Source organism: Mytilus trossulus, chromosome 7 (genome assembly GCF_036588685.1).
Source record: "Mytilus trossulus isolate FHL-02 chromosome 7, PNRI_Mtr1.1.1.hap1, whole genome shotgun sequence".
Lineage (NCBI taxonomy): Eukaryota > Metazoa > Mollusca > Bivalvia > Mytilida > Mytilidae > Mytilus > Mytilus trossulus.
Window position 1 is genome coordinate 52,284,450 of NC_086379.1, and position 18,981 is coordinate 52,303,430.

General features: G+C 31.0%; 1 protein-coding gene across 2 annotated transcripts in view; it reads right to left on the reverse strand.

Annotated features, from left to right (window-relative positions):
• LOC134725261 (uncharacterized) overlaps positions 1 to 15,415 on the reverse strand; it is a 69,016-nt gene extending 53,601 nt beyond the window's left edge. The window contains exons 1-6 of one of the 2 annotated variants that reach the window (XM_063588934.1): positions 15,296 to 15,415; positions 6,322 to 6,402; positions 3,711 to 3,790; positions 3,235 to 3,352; positions 2,555 to 2,629; positions 1,881 to 1,969 (exon numbers count right to left, since the gene is read on the reverse strand). In XM_063588934.1, the coding sequence (XP_063445004.1) occupies positions 1,881 to 1,969; positions 2,555 to 2,629; positions 3,235 to 3,352; positions 3,711 to 3,790; positions 6,322 to 6,402; positions 15,296 to 15,367 (515 nt within the window). In that variant the 5' untranslated portion in view covers positions 15,368 to 15,415. Of the gene's footprint in view, positions 1 to 1,880; positions 1,970 to 2,554; positions 2,630 to 3,234; positions 3,353 to 3,710; positions 3,791 to 6,321; positions 6,403 to 6,782; positions 6,811 to 15,295 lie in introns of those variants that run through there. The other variant, XM_063588935.1, reaches the window with a different exon arrangement.
• Between the last annotated feature and the right edge of the window lie 3,566 nt (positions 15,416 to 18,981).

The following is an 18,981-nucleotide window of genomic DNA, read 5'->3' on the forward strand; positions in this document are numbered from 1 at the left end:
CTAACACTGCAAAAAATTCTACATTCACAGTTAACTGAAGTACTTTCATTTTACTTTTCAGACATGAATTTGAATATGTATCATGGCCGTTTACCTTTTTGCTATTTTTAAAAACCTAAGGCCACCAGACTAAGTGCTTTTATGTCTTTTATGGTGAAGTGAATTCAAAATTTAAAAATTCTCAAAAATTCATTTTCATCTGTATGTAAAAAAAAATCATATTTTTCTACACCTGATTCATCCCTTAGTTTGGGAAAGCATGTTCAGTTGATACTGTATTTTTTGTCAAATCACACTGTTTGAGTACATTGACCTAAAGCATGTTCAGTTGATACTGTATTTTTTGTCAAATCACACTGTTTGAGTACATTGGCCTAAAGCATGTTCAGTTGATACTGTAATTTTTGTCCAATCACACTGTTTAAGTATATTGACCTCAGTATGGTAAACAAAAGAGCAACCTTAATTCCGGAATGCAATTACTACCGTGTCACCTTGTTTTCAATTTTGTGGATGTAAGCAATTATAGGCAACCGTACGGCCATCAATAATGAGAAAATCCCATACTCTATATCTAATTTCAAGTTGATCCATTACAAATTATAAAGAAACTCCCTCAGACAAAGTTAACCGAATGTGTATTCAGCATTCATGTAAGTTCACTGGTGTTCATATAGCCCCTTAAATACTTAACTTTTTGTACCCTATTGATTTTTTAGGTTTTGGGGTTTTAGGTGTCGTATCAAGGTTCATCTTTCAAATAATTCAATAATTTTCATTTTACATATATCTAATCAAGACGCAGAGACGATTGCTATAATATTTCTTGGGTTAACTCATATTCAGATGCATTAACATGATTTCAAAATGGATTTGAAATTTCCCAAAATACTAAATATTGTCAAATTGCGGATACTTTGCCTCATTGAAATCCTATCTTTATATTCTGTGAAGAGTGTAATGGATTGTTTACTGTTTCATTGTCGATACTTTTCTATTCCTTTATGAATTATATTCTGTTTTCTTATGGATGTTTCTTTATGAATATTCCTATATGAATGTTTCTCTATTAATGCTTTTTGTTGGACTGCATACTGTTTCTTTGTCGACTGTATTCTGCTTTCTTTTTGGATTGTATTCTGTTTCTTAATACATTGTATTCTGTTTCTTAATCAATTGTATTCATTTTCTTGATACATTGTATTCAGTTTCTCAAAGAATTGTATAATGTTTCTTAATGGAGTGTATTCGCCTTAGGATTTTATTTTCCTTGGTCTCTTCTTACATTTTATGTAAATAATGCAGTATCTTTTCAATTGACAAAGAAAGGCATGGTGTCTTTTGATTTTGAAGCAGTCTATACAAAGACAAACGTCTCTTTAATTATTCGAGTCCTGTACCATGTTTGTTTCATATATGTTAGCGCTGATTGGTTTATTTAATCTGTCTGATTTGATTTCAATAAATCAACTTGATTTATCACAGGTTTAAAGGATCTTCTCCGAATTATATCAACCGGTCACTCGTTTCATATGACATTAAGAGTAAACAAAAATTTGATAGCGGACAGAACAGTTTACATATTTATGAATTGAAAGAATATCATATCATTCTTATATATTTTTTTTAATGTCCTGTACCAAGTCAGCAATATAGCAGTTGTTATACAAAAGTATGTATGTTGGCGTTTTTGTTATCCAGGTGAGTGTTTCTGTTGTTTCGTTGTTTTCCTCTTATAATTGATGTGTTCCCTCAATTTTTGTTTGATACCCGGATTTGTTTTCGTTAAACGGTTTCATGACTATTGAACAGCGGTGTATTACTGTTGCCTCTATTAAGCTATGCACATACAGCAAAGATCCTACAGTAAATATACTCACGTTTCATACCATCCAACTCTACAGAGTCGTTCTTGCATGGTTTTTGGATATTCTGCAAATGCCTTTATATTACGCAAACAAACCTGCAACTATAAAAAAGGTTTCCTTTTATAAATTTCAGTGTACTTTAATAAAACTCAGACCTTACATTAATTTATAAAAAGGAGTTTATAATTAGATTTAAATCAGCTGTTCAAGTGTTTTGTATTTTGCGCTATTAAATTAGTTAGATATAGAGGGTCGATGGCGGTTACCCCATTTGTGGAGGTCAATACTAAACAACTGTTTGGATTTTGGGTCAACAATGCTCCTCAACTTTGTACTCGTTTGTTTTTATAACTATTTTGACCTAAGCGTCACTGATGAGTCTTATAACGCGCGTCTGGCGTGTTAATTTATAATCCTGGTACCTTGATAACTATTATCACCACCGAAACCATGTGCCTATGGTCAGTTTTCGCATTATTTAAAAATAATCTTCTGCTTTGACGAATTTACAAACTGTGTTCTTATTTTGAACTTTTACTCCTTTTTTGTAAGTAAAGTTAATTTTTAAAGAAAATGAAAGTGAACATCACTGATATCTTTGTAAAATGCATTGCTAATCGCGAATTCACATCATGTCATCAGTGCAGGAAAGATAACTCTAAATTGTCATTCTTTATTAGACTTACATAACGGAGGTCTCTTTCTGTTCTTTTTTGGGGTGAAACTCGTAATATTCTTTTCCCTTCTATTGGGACACGATCCTAAATTAAAACAATTGAGTATACATATCAAAAGGAGTCACATAAAGGAAAATTTTGAAAGTTTTATGTTTCACTCAAAATTAATAACTAGTGCGTTTTGCTTCATAAAATCTCTTTGGTCTATTATTATGTTGTTCAATCTGAATTGCGTGTTAAAATTGAATGTTGCTTAAATACTAGAAACTGATCAAGATCTACAACCATGGGAATCATATTTGGTAATGAAAACGTCACGATGTTGCTGTGATTTTCAATAAGACTTTGATGTATCTAATAAATACTATTCATCTGAAAACAACAACATTTAACAACTGATCAATCGAGAAAATGTGAAAAAAAAAACGTTTTAGATTTTAAATACATTTACCATGATGACAATGTAATGGAAAATTACGCCTTTACACCCTGCTTGTATATTTTCAGACAAAGTAATTATTTAAGATCCTCTAAAAAGTTATCTGTGTAAATAGTCATTCGCGATGTTACACCAGAGGTGGAATGCAAATTCTTAGAAGAAGAAGAAAACTTTTTAAAAAAAGGTGCTTTGTTTTTATATATCTTTATATTTACAAATCAAGAAACTAAATAACTAAAAACAAAATTACCTGTTTGTTGGCCTTGTACTGATTGGGATCAAACAACAAGCCGTCGATATTTTTATTGTCCGACATTTGATCTGATTCTTGTAGAATGGATAAAAATTCTGCCTTGTTGGAATCTACCCTGAATAGCAAACACATCGTTTTCAAAGATCGTATATTTTTTCAAACGATTTTATTCTTTACCTATAAAATTGACTTATTATTTTTTGTTTCGATACAAAAATTAAATTATCATTGGCATGGACTTTCAAATAAATATACGTCATCTCCTCTGTTCCAAACTTTTCATTAAATGCAATAAAAAAAGTATTTTACTCATTCATTTAAAATGTTTTAAACGACACATGATATGGTCATAGAAGATCAAAAAAATCTTCTTTTTTCATTTGCGGATTGATGTTATATTACTATATGTTCAGCCACAGTGTTGTGAAAGTAGCTATGAGTAAATGAGTAAATAGCCTGAGTGTATATGTTACCTGTTGTAACTGAACTTGCACAGTCTGTAGCAGATTATAGCCAAACGGCCGCATAGTCTGAATTTCTGTAGTAACGAAATCTAAAAATACACATGCACTTTACTATAAGAAAAGAATATTTATTAAGTTGTATATCCGAACAGTATATTAGTTGATATGCACAACATATCAGGTTGTTATCATATTAAACATATTATATTTGCTATAACCCAAAAGTACCCCAAAAAAAGCCAATTCCATAAAATGTCAACTTTGAGTGATGGAATTGGAACCTTCGTTTTTTTTTTTATAATATCTAATTTTATAAACAGAATTTTATAGAGGCCTGGGGTTTCATAAATCATAGCAATACCGAAAAAAAAACTGTCGAATGAGCTGATGATACCCTCGAGCGGAGGTCTTAACTTCGACCTTAACTTTAGAAAGTCCTCAAAATCAAAAAGTATTGTCCTCTCATTGTATGTTACTACTAGTATGTTACATTGCAACCTGATATGAAGTACAACATGTAACATCCGGAAACCAAAATGACAGACTGGCGACGTACGGGTAAATACTATGAGCCCTGTTCATATGTAGTGTGGGATAACATAAAGATATGTGACATGACTGCCAACAAATAAAAATGATACACATGAGGCTATAGACAGCAGATGTATTTAAAGAACATTCAACGATGAGTAATCCTATGTTGGACCTCTTGATGATTTCACAGGTTTTAAATAAAAAAACAGTAGTATACCGCTGTTCAAAAGTCATAAATTGAGTGAGAGAAAACAAATCCGGGTAACAACTAAAACCAAGGGAAACATATCAACTATAAGGGAACAACAGAACACTGATGTGCAACTATAAGAGGAAAACAACGACACTACAGAACACTGACGTGCAATAAAAACAAACGACAAAAACATAGACACGACCTATTAGCCTGTAATTCAGTGGTTGTCGTTTGCTTTTGTGTTACATATTTGTTTTTCGTTCATTTTTTGTACATTAATAAGACCGTTAGTTTTCTCCTTTATATTGTTTAACATTGTCATTTCGGGGCCTTTTATAGCTGACTATGCGGTATGGGTATTGCTCATTGTTGAAGACCGTATAGTGACCTATAATTTTTAATTTGGTCTCTAGTAGAGAGTTGTCTCATTGGCAACCATACCACATCTTCTTTTTTTTTTATATTTGATTACAACTGCCATATTCCTGACTTAGCACAGGAAAATTTAAGAAAAAATGATGGATTGAAGCTGGGTTTTTTTTTTTTGGCTTTCCAAACCTCGCGCATTGTGACAACATTATTTGATATATTTTATAACAATTACAAGAAATATTTTGTAAAACGGCTGTCTTGTTGTGTAAACTTCAAATCTCCTTTCATTCACTTAAAAGTTCCCTCTCTCTGTTTTGGTGTGTGTGGGTTTGTTTCAATGTGTTGCATATTCTAAATTGTCTCCGTTTAATTCAATCACAAATTGTCTCGGCTCGTTCAAATAAAAAACATGACTTATGGTATTACTACTTTTTCTATTATTCAATGTTTAGTGTTCTCGTCTTACATATTATTATATAATCGCAGCTATCACGCAATAAAACCCCCACTAAAATTAATGAGGAGGTATGGTGTGAAAGCTACTCATTCATTACCATAGGACAAAGAAGTTACCGTAAAGGCATCATAAAGATTTAAACAAAGGCCAATAATCAGAAACGTCTGACAAAATAAAAATAAGGATGGTTATGATTGCCAATGGAACAACTATCCACCAAAGTTCAAATGGAGTGGATGTCAGCAATTATAGGCAACCATACGGCCTTCAACAATGAGAAAATTTCAAACCTTATAGTCGGCTATTAGATGCCCCGACATGAAGATAATAAACAATTGAATTGAGACAACTATCGGCATGATCAAAATCAAAACAAAATTACGAAAAATAAATATAACAAAAATAAACCAATAACAACAACTGAACTACAGGCTCCTGAATTGGGACAGGCACATAAAGACTGTGGCAAGTTTAAACATGTCCCCTAACCCGAGACAGTGATATAACGGCACAACATAAAAACCAAGTATAAAAATCAATTGAAGACACTTAACTAATCAGATCGATACAAAGAAAAACATCAAATCCCTAACAACAAAAAAATACAGTTAGTACAGATCTTAGATTACTCGCAGCAAGTTAAAAGCCAATAACAACTAATAATGAGATTTTAAGAAAGTCTGGCAAAACAAATTTAAAGAAAAAATGCATATACAAGTATAAACTGCTTAATTTCAACAATTTTCATTGAGACTTGTTATTGTTTCCAAACCTTCGCTCTTATTTTAAAGTTATTATCTTATAGTTCGTGTCTGTGTGTGTTGCATTGTCGTTTGTTTTTGTTCATTTCAGTGTTTCTGTTGTTTCGTTGTTTTCCTCTTATAGTTGATGTGTTTCCCTCGGTTTTAATTTTTAACCCGGATTGGTTTTTGTCTCAATCGATTTATGATTTTCGAAGAGCGGTATACTACTCTTGCCTTTATTTACATGAAGGCAAGTACTGTCCTTTTTCCATGAATATTTTCGTTTGTTATTAAAACAATTTAGAAATTGGCACTTACCTTCTGACGTGGTTTTAATCTCCATTTCACAAGAGGTGTTCTACACTCCTTATGTGTATGGTTTAGAGTCTCTTGTACGTTCTATTAGAAGATATAATATATTACTAAGATTTTTACTTAAAGTAATGTTCCTGTAAATTCGCAGTGTTAGAATAAGATATTTTACCATTTTACCAAAGATATTCATCATTTTGACACCAAAAATTATAAATTATAAAATATGTCAAGAACATTTTGCCAAAAAGAAAAACCAGACTAGCAATCTCTACAAAAAATCCATTCCATCAGATGCTAGATTTTGACACCAAACTAACAAGGATTTAACAAGTGAATCGTTTTTTTCCAAACTTGGGGTGATTATTTACTTTAATACCATATCAGCAGTACAAATATATTTCAGTTTCGTTTATAATATCAATTCAAAGCAGAAAAGAAAATAAATCAAATGTTTCATTACTTACTTCCATAACATGAGGTTCAACAATATTATTACGATGTGAAAATGTGAAACCATTTATATATATTTTGATGATATAAAACGGGTTGACTATTATGAATAAATTACTATTACTTTTTAATATTATAGATTAGTATGTAGATCAGCAAATTGTGCTTCTTTTCACTTTTCAATAGATGTTTATATGTTATTAGGCATGAAATGAATTTTCTATATGTTTATATCTCGTATTCATTGAACCAAATATTTTTAGCATCTAAAACAGATATAAAAAGCATGGATGTTTTTCATATATTCTATAACAATCTTAAGGCGATTACATTTACAGTTAAAGTTTCAGTTTAATTTTATCTTTCTTTTGACTGCAATTGAAATAAAAATTTAATGCGTTTTCCACAATTTCTATGTTACCTCAAAGGCGGTCAAATTTACATGCAGTGATATTTACATTCAGACTCAACGAGTTAACTCCCCATTCTAAAGTACATATAGATGAATTATCATCAATGTTTATATATTTTCAAATTGCTGGTTGTTTTCATGAATACACAAGTGCATGATATAATTGGATAACATGGTTTTTTTTATTATCAATAGCATATCATTTTAAATCAAACTATAATTTATAAATCTATATCATTTTTAACAAATGTCATTTTAATTACATTATAGTGGGGGTATACATTCTGTAATGCCTGAATTGTTGTCTAATCTGCTATGACAAATATGATCTGATTTTAAAGCAGTAATAATCAGGCAATAGTTAATTTGTTTATGATGTTTATGTTATCCCATTATCACATAAATTTCGTAATTTGGAAAAACTGAATCGTTCGTCTTGTAAGATTTTGATTGAGTAAAAGTAACTCATATTATAGGTATGGTCAGGTAGTATTAAGAATTGAAAAGAATGATCTAGAAACTTATAAAAGTATGATAAATCATAGTAAGAAAAAGAAAATAAGCGAAAAAAAGGCTATGGGAAACACATGTTTTGACAGTGGCAAACACATGAGAATTTGGTTTTAAAAGTAATACATTCACCTTGATAAGCTCCCTGATAACCGAGAAAAATCAAAACAGTATGAGAAATTATAGTAAAGAAAGGAAAATTGAAGAAAAGAAAATAAAAGAATAACACGTCATGTACAAAAACCACATGACAAAAACTTTTTGACATTGATTTAATGAATGACTGTTTAATATTACATTTTCATCACGATTAAAAGAACAGGGATTTAATTATGTAATTCTATACAGAAATAAGTTATCTTAATCCTAACATGTACCATAAAACCCTATCATATTATCTTCCGTATCTGTCTGTAAGAAAAAGGAGATTGTTATAAATAAAGGCTACAGTAGTATACCGATGTTCAAAACTCATAAATCGATAGAAAGAAAAAAATCCGGGTCACAAACCAAAACCGAGGGAAATGCATCAAATATAAGAGGGGAATGACGACACAATATTGAAATGTAACACGAACAGAAACGAACTAAGCATTTAACATCAAAACTAATTACATGAATTTGGGATAGAAAAGTACCGTGACAGGTCTTATAATAATGTGAATTCACACTCAAATATTTTGGAAACAAACGACACAAAAGAAACACAACGTTAAAATGTTTAAGAAGAAAATGGTAAACAAAACTTTGCTTTTCAGAAAAGCACAATTAAAGCTTCTAAATAGTGAAGTAGCAGTGAAATAACTAAACGCTACATTTGTAGAAAGTACTCAAGTAAGCTTTTAGTGCTTATATCTTCGTCTTTTTTGGTCTCTGGTGGGTGGTTGTCTAATCGGCAGTCATACCACATCTCTTTATTTTTATAAGCTTAGTCGTACTTTAAAATTATTTAAATTTATTTTAATAGTTTAAAAAGCAAAATGTATTTAAGAGCTTGTCCATGAGAAAACCATGCAATATGCCAAAAATCGTCCGGAAGCTAGTTTCGAAATATAATGTTATGTGACATGTATATGGAAGGATACCATGTAGGGACTCTGTGTAAACCATCAAAAGTGCTAATATTTGATTCTGTTTTTAGAAATAAGCAATTCTATTTTTAGAACACATCCATGCAATGGCACAAGCATTTCTTATGAAAAAATGGCCATTTTTGTAATTGTTTTTTTTGTCATTTTTATAGCAAATGTAGTAATTTTCTTTGACAGAATGCAAGTTAAACATGTTTTCAACTGCAGAAAACGGTTTTTACCGTCAAATGTTATGAATTGGCACCATGCCAACTTTTGAAAAATGATTGGTACAGAGAAGTTGGTGCTGCTTACTGTTTTTAAAAGTTATCAATTTGCAAGATAACACCCGAATTTTGTTTCTGTTGTGCTTTTTATGTTTCATAAGGTTGATATCTTCAGAATCTGTAAGCTTTTGCTTTGCAAATAATTTTTAATGACATTTTGAGCATGTCAAAAATTCAAAAATTTTAACAAAAAAAAGAAGAATTTCAAGCAGAATATACTATTTAATTTTAAACAGGCTCCTCAATTTTAACTCAAAGTTACTAGTATATAGAAAATAATTAAAGAGAAAAATGTTAGAACACAAAATTAATTTTTTAACATCAAAATTGAGAAATTCAAGGGTTTTAGATGAATTTAATTATCAAAATATTTGTCCTATTTTAATCCAACATTCAAATGCTATAGTTTTCATCAGGACATAACAGTTCTAATTTTAAATATTTATTTGGTACATATATATTTGATTTAATAGTTTCAAACTTAACCTTAAATTTCTGGCTGTGTGCCCCAGTAAAAGATTGAATTACCTCCCCTGATTGTACTCTTTATTGTTTACATTGGAGACAAAATGGAACCACATCTTCTGCTGTATTATTTCATGGACAATCTGTAATTATGTTATTAATGCATAAAAATGCAGTGTGAGAAAAAGAATGAAATGCAATGTACATTTGCTTATAAAGCTGAATGTGGACAATCATTGCATTATGCTTCAAATGTCCTGTGTATCCCTATAACCAAATGTGACAAACCCACAAGTAACCATTTACGTAGTCTTGGCTGGGTGTAACTCCACGGACTATGAACTACCAAAAGGGCTTTTGATACTGTACAGAAGTGGGATATTTTCAATAGACTATTCGTCATGAGACATTAACATACGCCCGAAACACAGGGATGATTTTTGAATATATTGGAGGCGTCAAACAAGAAGGTGCCAGTCACCTACACATCCAGACCAGAGTGTTGCAAAACCAAGCAGAGGCATACCAGCATCAGTATGCAAAGAGCTATGGATGACAAAGAGAATATCTCTGCCAGTTGGTTCAGGTACAAATTTCTAGTATGATTTAAAAGTGTGATAAAACTTCTTTAGATAAAACTTTGTATGGAAAAGGGGGAGGGTGGGGTTATACAATGTACATGTACAAAAATGTAAATGCACTTCATGTGAAATACTCAATTTAATTAAATTCTTACAAAACATTAAATGTCATTCATACAAAAAATATTTGGGAGATATTCTGAGACAATTTTTTTAGGGTGGTATTATTTTATTTTATTTCTTTTTTTGGGGGGGGGGATTGCTATATTTTCTATGCACATGTCAACACAGAGTGGTACAAATGTTCATGTTAACAGTTAAGCTTCAATATCACCTCACTGCAGGTGTAAGATAGCCCGAGCAATGGTTAGAGCAGAATAATATGAAAACTGACTCACAACAACTGTGAATTGATGAATTAAGCCATCAAATAATATTGATAAAAAATTTGCCAACTGAATCAAAATTTTCCTGTCATAATTTAGTCAACAATCACAAAGAAGTTTACAAAATGTTACGCACATTTAGCATAATTTGATTTCCACAGGGCACTTTAAGATATATCGAATTTTAACAGAAATAAAGGAATTTCAAATGCAAAAGAATCTGATAATTTAGTTTTCACCAGTAAGTGCTTACAGTACCATTCCTTATCATATAAAAAGGTAAATTACTGTAAATTTCGAAATTATTGCACGGTTTTTGTTATTACAAAAAAGGTGACAGGGTTATAATCGCAAGAACTCAAACACAAATTTTCAAATTTTGGTACGAATTTAACAGGATTTTTCTCAATATCAAAAAAATAAAATCCCATTTTAGTCTAAAATAACAAAATTGCAATAATAAATGCATGCAATTAATTCGGAATTTACAGTTTCTTATCCAGTATTGAAAAATAAACATTGACAAAAGCCTTTGGGTGTATACATATGAAAGAGAATATGTGGTATGATTGTCAATGAGACAACTCTCCACACTAGACCACAATAACACAGAAATTAACAACTATAGTCACTGTACAGCCTTCAACAACGAGCAAAGCCCATACTGCATAGTTGGCTAACTAGAAAACTAATTGCCTTATTTATTTATTTCATATATACATGTACATATATATGATATATGTATATATAAAAAGAATGAGGATATGTGGTTTGATTGCCAAAGAGACAATTATCCACTATCATTACATTTATTAAGTGAAGTGGCTTTATCAATAAAAACAAACTAATAGAGTATAGTGGCTGTAAAATTTTAAACAGTAAAAAGTAATGAAAGCAAATGGCCCATATTTACGACATATCAATTAACGAACAACAAATATGACAGACATGAACCAATCATGTCCCAAAAAAAACTAAGATATAAACAGATTATTAGTAAAATTTCAACAAATAATGAACAATAACCATGCTAACTTAAGTTTTCTTGGAGTGATTTAGGTACTAATTAATATCAGCAATATCTCAGACATGTGGATTTTTTAAAGTGCAAGCAGGGGACATTGCTTCTGTGTTATTTAGCTATTTTGGAAATAAGCATTGGTTTTGCTCCTAAGCCTCCATTTTGCTAAGATATCAATTTATAAAATATTTAAAGAAAAACAATATTCATTTTGCTAAGATATCAATTTATAAAATATTAAAAGAAAAACAAGATGTTTTTAGTTATTGACCTGCAGGGACAATGTGCAATGGGGGTAACATTGATTCTCTCATTTTAAGGCAAGAATCCTTCACACCGAACAAACAGCTATAATGGGTCCCAAAATTACTAGTGTAAAACCATTCAAACGGGAAAACCAATGGTCTAATCTATATAAAAAACCAAGTAACGAGAAACACTTATGAATTACATAAACAAACGACAACTACTGTACGACAGATTCCTGGCTTAGGACAGTAGGACAGGTGCAGACATTTGCAGCGATATTAAACTTTTTAATGATACCAAACCTTCTCCCTTTTTCTGAAACAGTAGCATAACATCACAACAAAGAAAACCCCGCGATTAAATATCAATTGGAAGGCTTACCTCAATCAAAAAAAGTAAATTAACACACTATGAACAAATAAATTTGATCTGCAATACCTGAATGCACATAGACAGTTAACAACATTTTAATTCGTATAATGGTATCACGCTTGCAGACACTTAGTTTCTGGACAACAACCTTAGTTTTAGTGAATGGATCTCTATAAAATCTAAACACAAAGTTTGAAACCAAAAAAGGATGGTTGGTATTGATTTTGGGGGTCACATATATATTTCTAACAGTTTTAGGAATTAAGGGGATAAAAAGGGGTCCAAATAATGATTTTTCTAGTTATCCAGACAACAACTTTTGTATAAGTGAATGGATTTTAAGAAATTATACCACAAAGTTCCATAGCAAAAAAGGAAGATTGATTTTCTGGGTATTATGGTCCAAACTGTTAGGAAATAGTGGCTAAAAAGGGGCCAAAAAGATGAAAAACAATACTTTTATAATGCTTTATATAAATTGCTTATTTCTTGGTCAATTTCAATGGGGTTTTATTCTTGAATGCTTTGATATACTGAATCGAACCATGTATTTAGATTTTTGGCCCTTTATCAAATTGGTCCACATTGAGGTCAAAAGGGTCCAACATTGAATTTTGTTTGAATTCATCAAAAATTAAATTATGGGGGTTCTTTGATATGCCAAATCTTACTGTGTATTTAGATTTTTAATTTTGGGTCTCGTTTTCAAATAAGTTGGTCTACATAATGGTTCAAAGGGTCCAAAGATTTCAAAGTGTACCAAAATTCTAAAAAAACATTATAATTTATTTATTTTTTAGAATCAGTATGTGACTTTCCACTCAGACATTTTCCCAGACCACAACCTCTGATTGGGAAGAAGAAAACATGGCCCCAAGAGATATTTTCAATGCTAAACTGAATAAAATAGCTTTCCAGAAATTTTCCAGCACCAAATTCACAGCTACAGTTGCCATGGACTAGCCTCTCAAAAAGTTCATCCTCATAGTATACCAAAATTATTACAGAAGCTTTCCAGCTGATTGCACAGTATGTTGCACCAGGTCAACAAAATAATCTTTTGAAGGATGTGTGCAAGAAGTGGATATCATTAAAAGAAGACAAACCTGACACAATGACTGAAGCATTGATTGCATCCTATCAACAGCAGAACAAAAGATTAAGTCAGATGCAAATTTTATCCCTATTTGCAAATAAGCATACAAAGGAAAGATTAATGGAACTGGTACCAGGACAGAGTGTTTTTAAAATTGATGCTGCCCGAAGACATGCACACTAACATTTCCAGGACAATTAATAAATCCACCAAAGGTCTACCGTTCCAGATTGAGCATGCCAAGAGTAATGCATTTCATTGAATTTATTTCTTGCCCCACTTACCATCAGGCTGTTGGTTATGGATCCAAGACCTTAGCATTGTAAACTGAAAATAGTTTTACATAAAGGCACTGGGGAGTATAATATTTAACCTGTTAATGAGCCAATGCTACATTTAGGGAAAAACAAAAACTTGTAATAAAATTTTGGGGTCACTTATGTTTTTTATATTAAAAAATCATACTTTCTGTAGAAGAGGGGAGAGTGATATCAGATAGACATGTAGTTGTTAATTAATGTTATTTTTTTTTTATTTTATAGAAAACACCTTTTTCTGCTTTAGTAAAAACAAGTTAGCTATAAATTTAAGCAAGGAAAAACTAACTATTCATGATTTTTTTTTCAAAATATGTTGAAACAAAGGGGTTACTTTATTTCTGAAACTTGTTCATTTGTTCTATTTAACCTCCATATTTGTTATCTCCCTTTTTGATAGAACGGTTCTAAAATCTGTAAATACATTATCACAATAGGTTTGTATTAGAATCTTATCATATCAACCTATTTATGTTCTATTTAAAATTCAGCAATATTTGATAAATATTGGGGTCACTTATGTTTCACAGAAAATAATTTGTTTTTTTCAGGCAAAAAATGGTGTTTAGCCCCCCCTCCCCTACCATCTTTAAGCATCAAAACTTCATTTTCTAAAACTGTGTGTTTATTATTTCTATGTAGTCTGCTTTTTTATTAATTTTCATGTAGACCCAATTTTAATATCTGGTAGAATTATTATTTTGCAAAAAGTGTGTCATTTATTTATTTTGCCTTTGCTCAAATTTGTTGCCAACCAATAACACCATGATTTTTAATTGTCCATACCCACCAAGATATTTTAAAAGAATTATTTTATTTAATTTAATCTCTTGTATAATCAGAGTAAAACCCCACTTCCAGTGTCCATTTTTAATAAGTCGCGGTTTGCTTTATTGAATCTGGAATTTTATCAATTTTTCAGGTTTAAAAAAAAAGGGGGGATAGTAGATTGGAAATATTTTTTTTAATATTCAAATGCAAAGCAAAACCTGTTATATGGTAGTAAGTAAGACTTGAATTATTGTAACAAAAGCAAAAAGAAAGAAATAAAAGTGTTATCTTAGTATATACAACCCTATGAACTTTGGCATTTTTTAGAAAATAGGAAATTTGAAAAATTGCAAAATTTACAGAGTTATCTGCCCTTTGGTAACTTCAATTTTTTTAAATGGCAGATATGGCTATGAAAAGGTCTTTGTATTATGTTTTACAATTGATGCCACTTTTGTTGATGATTTGTTTATAAGTATATTAAATATTGTTTCAAAATATGCTTATTATGTGTATTTTCTATTGGTTTTCATACGAAAATTTCCAAATTACAGGTGGCGCCCCCTACGGCCAAGATATATAAATCAGATCAAAACATTATATTTATTTACAGTAGTTATGGTAAGGTTTACCTACAAACAATATTTCATAAAGATTGGCAAATAGTGATTCCGGACTATTTTGCATGGTTTTCTCATGGACAGGCTCTTAAATGCAATATGAAAAGATAAATATAAAGTAGGGATTTAAAAAAAAAGGTGTTAAATGCAGTACTCTTGACAGAAATATGATTCAGTGTAGGGTGTGTTTCTTCATTTTAATAGTAATAGAGCAGGATGGATTTCCACTTGTATTTGAAAATATAGCAAACATATTTAATCAAATTTGTATGCATATATATATCATTTTATATAAAATTCAAATTCATATTTTGCAACATAATCGTACCTAGGCTGCGTACGCATTACGAATAAAATAACTCATACTCACAAACGATGGTGTACAATGATCGACCGAAAAAACACGTTCACAGTTCATTTGTCCTTGCAATGAATTTATCATTTTCCAACGTTATACGATAGAAAACACAGAAAAGCAAGAAACATGAATATTGCCCTTGAAATAAATCTATCACAGAATTATCCCAGTAGCACACATTGGGCAAAACATAGACGAAATAAGGATGGTATTTGTCATGAACTCAATTTTCCATATTTTAAATAAAACATAACGTGTATATTCAAGAATTAAGTAATGCTACACTTGATACTTGAGAATCTAATTTGGTGATATAATTCAATTATAAAAGTCAAAATCAACAATTTATGTGTTTAAATGCAGTAATTTTCTCTAAAGATACATTTAAAATTAAAAATAACCGTTAAAAAGATATTTATTAAAGTAATCACTATTGTATACTTTTCTTTCGATTGGAAAATGCAATACCTTGTAAAGGTAGTCATTCGTTTTTCCTATAAATTTTAAACAGGTAATAGAGGGGATCTCATTATTTCTCTAAATTGTGGTTAATAAGCAAAAACACATATATGTCATGCACATTCTTCTTTAGAAATAAGTTATTAAACATATACATGCACCTCGTGGTTGCAACCGATTGGGACGAATAACCTTTCATTACAAGCCCAGTAGTCAACACTTTTTGTGCTGACATGAATTGTCATTGATATGGATATATTTATAAATTTACTGTTCACAAATGTTTGAATTGTTTGAAATACTAAGTCTTTTCTTCTTCAGGCACAGATTAACTTAGCTATATTTGGCAAAACTTTTAGAAATTTTGGTTCTGAATGCTCTTCAACTTCGTACTTTATTTGGCATTTTTGACTTTTTTGGATTCGAGCGCCACTGATGAGTCTTAAGCAGACGAGACGCGGGTCTGGCGTATATACTAAATTTAGTCCTGGTATCTATGATGAGTTTATTTACAACCACTGGGTCGATGCCACTGCTGGTGGAGATTTATTTCCCCGAGGGTATCACAAGCCCAGTAGTCAACACTTGTTGTGCTGACATGAATTGTCATTGATATGGTTATATCTATAAATTTACTGTTCACACATTTTTGAATTGTTTGAAATACTAAGTATTTTCTACCTCAGGCATAGATTAACTTAGCTGTATTTGGCAAAACTTTTAGAAATTTTGGTTCTGAATGCTCTTCAACTTCGTACTTAATTTGGCATTTTTGACTTTTTTGGATTCGAGTGTCACTGGTGAGTCTTTAGCAGACGAGACGCGCGTCTGGCGTATATACTAAATTTAGTCCTGGTATCTATGATGAGTTTATTTACTCTCTTCATTTGAATAATTTCAACTAAAAACATTTTTTTCATTTATGAAAATTCTTACCCTTAGAAATCTGGGGGTTCTTTCCATTATTTAGTCAGCATTCGGTACATAAGTATACGTTCCATGTCTCCATGACAGGAGAAAGACGACGAAAGGATTGCTATAAAATCTTTTTGTTGACTATATAAAGACCTTCGTTTTTAATCTGTAAATCAAAATTTTAAACATATTAATCCAATTTCAATGTGCATTATTCTAGTTGGAAAAAAACACCCCTAATATAATATGTTTAGTTAACAAAACAATCGAAAGGAAAACAAACAAAACAATTAATGTTAACTTAAATACTCCCGAGATAGGGACCTGAGATGGTCACACGTCAAACGGCATACAAGTGATAAACCTTTTGAAAGGTATGTGCGGTTAAGCGAATAATTTACTAAACTTTTTTAATTTTAATAAATACAATGCACCATACGAAAAAAACATTTTTTATAATGTTTAATTTTCGGGCAAATTATGTAAAATAGTATATCCATAAAGTTTAACATGATTATTTTCAATAAATGTCTTTTTCAAGGTCAGGAAAGATGATAGCGTATGGCTCTGTGTAGATTATAACCAAAGAAACATAATCATTTACATGAATGCCTAACCTTTCCCTCCATTAGAAAATAATTGTCTGTTCGAAACAGAAAACTGGCAAACAGAAAAAAAAAGTCCTGTTGTGAGAAAAGCAGACGATGGGTAGAAACTATTAATCGATTCTAACAGTAAGTTAATCAAAATGTTAGTTTATTACTGAAAAGTCAATTAATATATAATTACGAAAAAGGAATAGTTAAACGTATAGGTGTATATTGAGGGCCATTTTAAACCAAACGTTGAATGTTTAATTTTTAAAGACTCCACGAGTCGGTTTGTGAGTTCAATTTTATTGGAAATAATGAAAATATGAAGAAATACAGAAGTGAAAATACTTAAAATTGAGAAAGGAAATGGTGAATATGTCAAAGCGACAACCACCCGACCATAGAGCAGACAACAGCCGAAGGCAACCAATGGGTCTTCAATGTAGCGAGAATTCCCGCACCCGTAGGTGTCCTTCAGCTGGCCCCTAAAAATATGCATAATAGTACAGTGATAATGGACGTCATACTAAACTCCGAATTATACACAAGAAACTAAAATCTAAAATCATACAAGACTAACAAAGGCCAGAGGCTCCTGACTTGGGACAGGCGCAAAATTGCGGCGGGGTTAAACATGTTTATTAGATCTCAACCCTCCTCCTATACATCTAGCCAATGTAGAAAAGTAAAAGAATAACAATACGCACATTAAAATTCAGTTCAAGAGAAGTCCGAGATGTTAAAAGATGTAACAAAAGAAAATAAATAAAATGACAATAATACATAAATAACAACAGACTACTAGCAGTTAACTGACATGCCAGCTCCAGACCTCAATTAAACTGATTGAAAGATTATGTCTTCATCATATGAATATCAGGTACAATCCCTCCCGTTAGGGGTTTAGTATCATACTATCATAAAATATATGAGAAGAACATAACCCGTCATGCCAACAACTGTTGTTTTTTTTTAAATAAATGTGTTTAGTTCCGATGCAAACAGCAAAGACCCTATCAGTGAATCAATGTTAAAGCCAAAATATGCAATCTTTAATGACCTGACAACAGTATCGTAACTTTATCCCCTTTTAATAAGTCTATTTAAAGGTTTTGTTAGTTTCTGAGGAGAATACTGACATTTTTGTGCTTTATAAAGAATATTTCCATAAAAAATTGGATGTGAAATACCTGAACGTATAAGATGTCTGCATGTTGAGTTATATTTACGAATTATTTCCTTATACCGGTGATAAAATTTAGTAAATGTTTTGACCAGTTTGTGATATCGAAAACCCTGGTGTAATAATTTTTCAGTAATACATAAATTTCTCTCGCTAAAATCTAATACGTTGTTACATACACGAGCGAATCGTACAAGTTGAGATATATAAACACCATAAGATGGTGACAAGGGAACGTCACCATCTAAAAATGGATAATTAACAATAGGAAATGAAAAGTCATCTCTTTTATCATAAATTTTTGTATTAAGCTTCCCGTTTATGGTATAGATATCAAGATCGAGGAAAGGGCAGTGGTCATTGTTATCATTAGCTTTATTTAAAGTAAGTTCTACATGATAAATTTCTTTAGTATACATACTGAAGTCGTCATTATTGAGAGCCAATATATCATCCAAATATCTAAAAGTATTGTTAAATTTTTGTATCAAATGTTGTTTTGATGGGTCTTTGCTAATTTTAGTCTATTTTAACTATTTTAACAATAG